Below are 7,842 nucleotides of genomic sequence, written 5' to 3'. Positions count from 1 at the left end.
ACTTAAACAGTTAACTTTTGGAGCCTTTCTTGGTCCTTCAGTCTCCCTCACCAGGCGGGGTTTAAATGTTATCTATTGTAACTCTATGTCAGTTTCCATCCATCTCCATCATCTCTCACGTGGCCACTACCCTAGTTGAGGTGCTCAGCACCTCTCATGATTAATTGCCTTCTATGGTCTCCCAGTCTCTTCCCTCCAGGCTCTTCCTTCTCCAAATGTATATTCATATTCCATCAAGCTGGCAAAGTGATATACCCCAAGCGCAGGTTGGACTATGTCACTACCCTGCTCAAGATGCTTCAGTGGCTTCCTATTGCCTCCTGAATCGGTATAACCCTCTCTGCTTGGCATTCAAAGCCTTTCACAACGTGACTCCAGCCTACATTTCCAAATGGATTACTTATAGGTCTTATTACTTATAGTTCCTCACACAAATATTCCATTACCCAACTCTTTGCATAGGTTGTCCCCCATATCTGGAAAGCACTCCCTCCTTCTCACTACCTCCCATCATCCCTACTTTCCCTCAAAGCTCAACTCAAGCACTATGTTCTACCCTAGGGCCTCCTCTGATTCTCATAGCATCGAGTAGCTCCCCTTCCCCACCCCACAAAAACCACCTTGGCTCAAGGAATCATCGATGGTTCCAGAGTTGGAAGGGACCTTAGAAGTTCCCTGGTGCAACCCCCTCATTTTGTAGACATCCTGACTGAGTGACTTACCCAACATGAGGCATACAATCAGCATTAAAATGGACTTTGAGGCCACAATCTTTAACCCCCAAAGCAGCTTCCCCCGCATCATGCCTACCTCCTCCACGTATTTACTTTGTGTATATTCTGTTTCTATGCCTCTGCTAAGTGTCCACGTGCTCTCCTCTGACAGAATGTCAGACACAAGTGATAGAATAAAATGACCAAGGCCTTAGAATCAGAAAACAGCTCCTTAAATGCTATTTCTATCCTATGACAGAGTGTAAGCTTGCTGAAGGCCAGCATGGTTCACTTTTGCCTCAGGGTTTGGACACAGTGCCCAGCACAGAGTAAATGCCCAGCACAGAGCAAGCTCAATCCCTCTGCCTGCTGTTTGAGGGCCAGCAGACTCTTCCACGTTGCTAACTGAAAGAGGGTTGGAGTAGCTAGCAGAGATCAAGACTTTAAAAACATATCTCAGAAGCTTCCTTATTCCACATGAGCCCGGTTAGACCTCAGAGCAAGTGCTCAGAGCTGTGATTATGATCACAGCCTAACTCAGCTTTCCAGAAGCCACTGGGGGCCTTTTCTACTCCCTTCTTCCTTACGATGCACACAGTTATTAAGCTCACCAGAACCTTCCAATATAATGCAGTTCTATTCCCAAACTGCCCCCACCACCACGAGAGGCAGCATGGTGGAGTAGAAAGAATGTCAGACTTGGGAGTCAGGAGACCCGAGTTCAAGACCTATCTCAGACACAACTGTTTCTTCATCTATAAACAGGAATAACAACACACAGATGACTCACTTCACAGAACTGAGGGGAAAGTATTCCCCACATTATTATTGTTAACAAATTTGAGCATTAAGCCTTGGATACTACAATATGTTATTCAAGGAGCTCCCTCCCCATGCCAGCCCCACCCCCTTCTTGGTTCCAACTTTCTTTCATCTCTCACTAGGCGCCATATGTCTTCCTTATCCCTTCCCTTCCTCTCTGCCACCCTACCTTGGCACCCAGTAATCAAGAATCAATGCCCAGGTGCTGCCACATTCCCCACCAAGAAGAGGCTGGGGAAGGATCAGGAGTCCTCACATTTATCCTTAAGCACCATGGGGGTTATCAGATGTTGTATGTTGGAGTTTGAGCCAGGCTTTGCTCAAGCCCAAGCCAGGTGAAACCCTTGGCCACTGCAGCACACATTATTTCGACTGAGTTGCGAAGTGTGTACATTCCTCAGGTGCAAGGAAGGCCAGCTACTGAATTCCTTTCCTCTTTCTTCATACTTGTGGATAGAGAACAGCATATAACTCTCTTTACTGGCTCTCAGCAGCAAGGGACATAGCAAAATGCACTTTACTACGAGGGACTATCACTCCTTGACTCTGACACATCACAGACCCAGGTGCTGCCATGATTCATTTCGAGGCTGTTCAAAGCTCTTTTGCACTACTCTGGCTCTCAAGAACCAAATTATCGAGTTATTTTGGCTCTGTCTGTGGGAGGAGAGGGAACAAAATGGATGAATTCTCCCTGCCCTCCTCAAAGGCACATATAAATAAATGCCTAAGCTACCCTTTAGCAAATTTTTCCAAAGGTGGCCCAAAGAAAAAAACCAAGGCCTAGGCAAAGCACATTTCACATCTAAAAGTAAAGCACTAAGCAGGAAGCCATAAGCTGCTGGGTCTACCTATTTCATCTTCTCCGGCCTTAGCTGGCTGACTATGGGAGTCAGGAGACCCGAGTTCAAGGTGCACAAGGGAGGCCTGGCTACCTAGTTCCTTTCATTTTCTATCTCTCATTCTAAGGTGATTCAGGTAAGAAGGCGGTCTCTAATGCTCCAGGTGGCTCCTTACTCTATGGAGGACTTATGGAGGACACAGACAACATCAGAAACGATTAGGTAGTGAAGCTTGTGACATGTACAGGTGGAAGCCACATATACAGTGAGGCAATCAGGGGTCCTCTGAAGTATTCAAGAAGATTCTGACAATAAGACCTTTGCTTCTGTTGAGCCTTTAATAAAGCTGGAATTGTAGACTGAAACACAATTAATACAATAAAATAACCAAGGCATTAGAATCAGAAGACAGTTCCTTAACACAGGCCTATAAAACATTTTTTGGTTGTTCAGTCATTTCAGTCGTGTCCTATAAAACGTGTACCTCATCCAATAAATAAGGGCAAAAGGTAAGATGTACGCAGGGTCACACTGGTGCTTTTTCATTTTAGTTACAGCTCTTTTGTCTGGGTCACAATCAAGGCATTTCCCATTTTGGGGTCTCACTTTCCTCATCTGAAAAATGAGGGGCTTGGGCTAGATGATCTCCGAGAGTTCTTCTGGCTCTCAGTGTAAGACTCCATGGTCAGTGACCAGCCAGACCACATCCTCCATGCTGTCAGCCGGAATCCCGCCCCTTGCCAAATACAATATAATGTCACCACATAATGACCAGAGAGGACTGAGCTGGAGTGGAAGCCGACCCAGGACCCAGATCCCTAAGTACCACCAGATGTTAAAACCCCAATACCTTCAAGAATACTCTCAGGTTCCCCTGCCACTTGAAGGAAATAAGATTTTTAGAAAGCTACTTTCTGATTAAACATGAAATTAAGAGTTTTGAAAAATAAACCAGAGAAAAAAGACACCCATGAAAAAGGGCTCCAAATCCCTGCCTTTCTCCTGCCCTGAGCCCTAGCACACAGCTTGGCACACATCAGTCACTTAATAAACATCTGCTGACCAGCTTAGAGAGTCTTTGGATCATACAAGAAAGCAGAAGGCAATGTTACCTGTAGTTTCCCATGTGCCGATTTTCGTGCTCTTCTTTGGATACCTGCCTACGAACCTGGGCAAGTCTCTCTTTCTAGAAATTAAGAAACGTCACAAGTGAAAGATGACATGGCACGTTCAATAGGAAGTTTAAGGGGAGTCAGGTGTTTGTTCAAGCTTATCCTACCAACTCCTCTTTCCTTCTCTCCAGTCGGTGTCGCTGTTTTTCCCAGTCCGAAGAACCCGGCGAGAGCCTCTTCATTGAGCCTTGACCATAAAGTCTCTTCTGAGCTTCTGCTTTTTGTTTGGCCAAGTTTCTCCTTTTGTCACTTGTCCTAAAATATGAAATACACGGACAAGTGATTCGAATTCAAGGTGTGAGTTTTTCTATCACACATAGAATTTGACAAGGATGAGAGTCGCATAAATGAGATGTATTTCTTATAAATTGGTTGAACATCACATTAAATCTCTTTTTGGATAGCACACATTCACACCAATTGTAAATCGTCACATCGTGATACTTTCTGGTGCAGCCACACACACAGTCCGACATCTTCAAGAAAAAGGCAAAGAATATTATTACTACTGGTATGTGTGAACTTGGATAAGTCACTTCCCCTCTGTGAGGCTGTTTCCTCATTTGTAAAATGACAGGATAGAGCTAGATAACCTTTGATGTCCCTTTTGGCTCTAAACTAATGACGCTACAGTCAAGATTCCACATTCAGCGACCAGTCACACAATGCCCCCTATCACCCTTCTATTCCCACCACCCCTTTAATTTCTAAGTACTTTTTCAAACTCAAATTAAATGGAACCTCTTCCAGGAAGCCTTCTTGTCTGATCCCACTGTTAATTATTTCCATCTCTCCCACTTGTCAGACCTCCTACAGCACCTCATTTATACCTCTCTCATACATTTACTTATTATATTTTAATTGCAGTTATGATATCTCAGCATGACATCATTCACAGACTGTTGGACCTGGAGTCAAGAAGACCTGAGTTCACATCCTGCGTCAAATACTTGTTAGCTATGGGACCCCACACAATTCAATCTCTCTGAACCCCTGTTTTCTCATCTGCAAATTGGGGATCATAATGAGTACCAGCCTCTCAGGGTTGCAGTGAGGACCAAATAAGATAAATCACTTTGAGACCTTAGAGGGCTGCATGAAGGCTATTTTGGGGGGTGTTGTGTGTGTGTGTGTGTTTTCGGTGGGAACCCACACCTGCACTTTTATTGGTATGAGCAAAGCCAACTCCCTACATAGATCCTGCAACTTCCAGTCTGAGAGAGTTGGCCCAGATACTGAGAAAGTTCACTGACTCACCCAGGCTCATAAGGCCAGTAAGTATCTGGGCGGAACTCGAACTCAGTGCTGGCAGCTGTTATTTGTCATTCTTGTTGCAGTTACAGCCCTTCACTAAGCTATAGGCTCCATGAAGGCCAAGCAGCATGTCTTTCTTATTAGAACTCTCTATGATATATCTGGAAGCCAGCACAGTGCCCATGCAGAGCAACCCCTCAACATGTATTTAATTGGAAATAAGGGTAAAAGTGAATGCATTTCACGAAAGGGGGAGGAGTGGGGATACCATTTCCCCTGTATATCAACAACTCTGAAGAGAGAAAACCCAGATGCAGAAAAGAAATCAAGCGAGCCCCAGAATTAGCCCAATTAACATCCACAATGGGGTTTTGTGAGGGGTCCATCTCCCCAAAGTACTTAGAGCTCACTCATCAGTATTTTTCTAGCTTCGTGATTCTAAAAACAGAATTGGAATCCAAAGTGAACATGTAGTATATTGGGGGTTTTTGCTTGCCAACGTGGTATCTGAGCTTCAAGGAAACTTGCCGCATCCACAGTGAGAGCTGGGCTGCATAGTTCACAATGGAACGCACAACAGCCCTGCCTGTAAGGCCTGGGGTGCATCGCTGGGGCACAGGTTTACCTCGGCCACACCTCTGGCGGGATGATGTGTAGAACAGGCTTGTGTGATTCTAAGACAAGCAGAGTTCTGCAGCAGTTCAGGACTAGTTGAGGGACGGGTGGCAATTTATCACACCAAGAAATGCCGGACCAATCACAGAGCAAGGATGACGGACAATATAGAGACTGCCTCACTCACCTCCTACATCCAAAGAACTAAGAATAGCTGGCCAGGAGACAGAAATCTTGTATGTGGCAGGGAGCAAAGGGGGAAATCGGGCAACAGTTCAATTGTTTGGACAGAAAAGAAAATATGAACATATCACTGTGTCAAGTTTAGATGGCTCTGAGTGAATGAAAAATCTTCCAGTTTAAATTTCTGAATCAGACCTACCACTTGGCCTGACATACCTTCTTTATCTAAAAAGTTTAAACTGCAGGTTTTTCTAGTCTGTCACTGATCCACAAGATGGGGAAAAGTCACTCAAGGGCCATATATAAACAAAAATAAAATTTAAAAAATCTTTTTTTTTCTAAGAGAGAAAGAAATTGTAAACATTCAAATCCATTGTCTTTTAAATTAGGAAAATGGGCACATAGGCATTAATGAATATAATAATTCAATACTCTTTCACATTAAGGATAGGTAAGGAACACAGAGTCAGAAGGGGGACAGGGAAGAAGAAATTAATAAAGGGGCAGGAGAGAGAACATGCCCACAGAATAAAACAAACAGAAGGAACATCAGATACACATAAATAATAATCATATCCCCATGGAAGCACCTACTTTTAAGAAGACAGGCATCCCCAGAAAAATGTTACCTAGATACTAAGAAGACAGACACATCTGAGAAACATCAACAGAAGAGAAATGGAAATTGAAACAAATACATAGAGACATAACCAGGGACAGTTTCTGCGAAATAATATCCCCACTACATAGGCTTCTGAAATAATGTCACTAATGACTTTTTAAAGCATGTCGTGTTTTTGCAATTCTAGGCACAAATGTAATTACCATCTCTTGATACTTGGCTCACAAAGCAGAATAAATTAAATGGCCTGTTTCTCAACACTGTCCTAAAAATAGGTATTTCTATGTAGCAAGGTATGTCAGGATATAGAACACAGATGTTCAGCTCCTTATGTTTCCAAATGTCTGAATCTCCGGTGAATTTTCACCATAGAGGGCTTCCACCGAGAAGAGCGATTTTCCTAGAAAGAACTCTCCTGAGTTGAACACCTGTTTTTCTCTTTCCCAATCCCTTGCCAGAAACAAAACAGACAGGCTTGGAAGCCTCAGCTCTAGTACATTATTAGTGAGGGAATTAAGTAGACCCAACATTTAGGGGAGTATCTACATTTACCTAAGGTTACAACAGCCAAAGCAGCTTTCTGCCTACATCAGCGCGGTCAGCTCCTCTTTCTTCATCTCAAGGGCCATCCCAGTCTTTCTCAATGCCTTTTCTACACATTCTTAATTTATCACCCTGTTCCTCCTAGTCAAAACCCCTCTCTGGGGCTTTCCAGCCCTGGACACAACATCCATCATCTTGCCTCTCTCCCTTGTGAGTTGCCCTCCCGGCCTTCTCCCTCTTCCTTTCTAATTTAGCAAGCATCTCAAACCCCATCCCCATCCTGTGTTAGTGATCTTTGCTGATGATCCCCTGATCCCAGATGCTATTCCACTCATCTTCCACATGCAGTCTAAATGTTTACTGTGGAACAATATATCCTTAATTACAACAAAGGACTTAGCTCTTATTACTTGAGCCCATAATGGGTATTTAAAAAAATCTTATTACATCATTGCTTCAGGAGGTCAACATGACTTTCATACTTCTTCCCTTCAACAAATATTTATTTATTATTTATTTTTTTAATTAATTTATTTTGAATTATCAACAATCACTTCCATAAGCTTTTGAGTTTTAAATTTTTCTCCCCCTCCCTCCCCACCTCCCTCCTCAAGATGGCGCACAATCTCATATAGGCTATACACATACATTCCTATAAAACATATTTTCACATTAGTGATGTTGTAAGTAAGAATTAGAACTAATAGGGGGAACCACCAGAAAGAGAAAACAAAACACAACAGAAGAAAAAAAAATAGCAAATAGTATGCTTCGATCTGCATTCAAACTCCATAGTTCTTTCTTTGGATGTGGATAGCATTTTCCATCATGAGGCCTTTGGAGATGTCTTAGATCCTTGTATTGCTGAGAAGGGTTAAGTCTATCAATATTAGTCATCACTCAACACGGCTGTTACTGTGTGCAACGTTCTCCTGGTTCTGCTCACTTCACTCAGTATCAGACCATATAAGTCTTTCCAGGTTTTTCTGAAGTCAGTTGTTCATCATTTCTTATAGCACAATAGTATTCCATTAATTGATGGGCATCCTCTCAATTTCCAATTCTTTGCCACCACA

At 43.1% G+C, this 7,842-nt stretch overlaps 1 protein-coding gene across 1 annotated transcript in view; it reads right to left on the bottom strand.

Moving 5' to 3' along the window:
* The window catches only part of TTLL7 (tubulin tyrosine ligase like 7), a 116,928-nt gene that overhangs the window by 62,542 nt on the left and 46,544 nt on the right, over positions 1-7,842 (bottom strand). Inside the window, exons 10-11 of the mRNA XM_027873967.1 lie at positions 3,657-3,804; positions 3,490-3,563 (exon numbers count right to left, since the gene is read on the bottom strand). Of these exons, the coding sequence (XP_027729768.1) occupies positions 3,490-3,563; positions 3,657-3,804 (222 nt within the window). The remainder of the gene's footprint in view (positions 1-3,489; positions 3,564-3,656; positions 3,805-7,842) is intronic.

This window comes from Vombatus ursinus, unplaced genomic scaffold (genome assembly GCF_900497805.2).
Source record: "Vombatus ursinus unplaced genomic scaffold, bare-nosed wombat genome assembly UNPS02014803.1, whole genome shotgun sequence".
In the NCBI taxonomy this organism is placed as follows: Eukaryota; Metazoa; Chordata; class Mammalia; order Diprotodontia; family Vombatidae; genus Vombatus; species Vombatus ursinus.
This window is presented reverse-complemented; position numbering and strand designations above follow the sequence as displayed.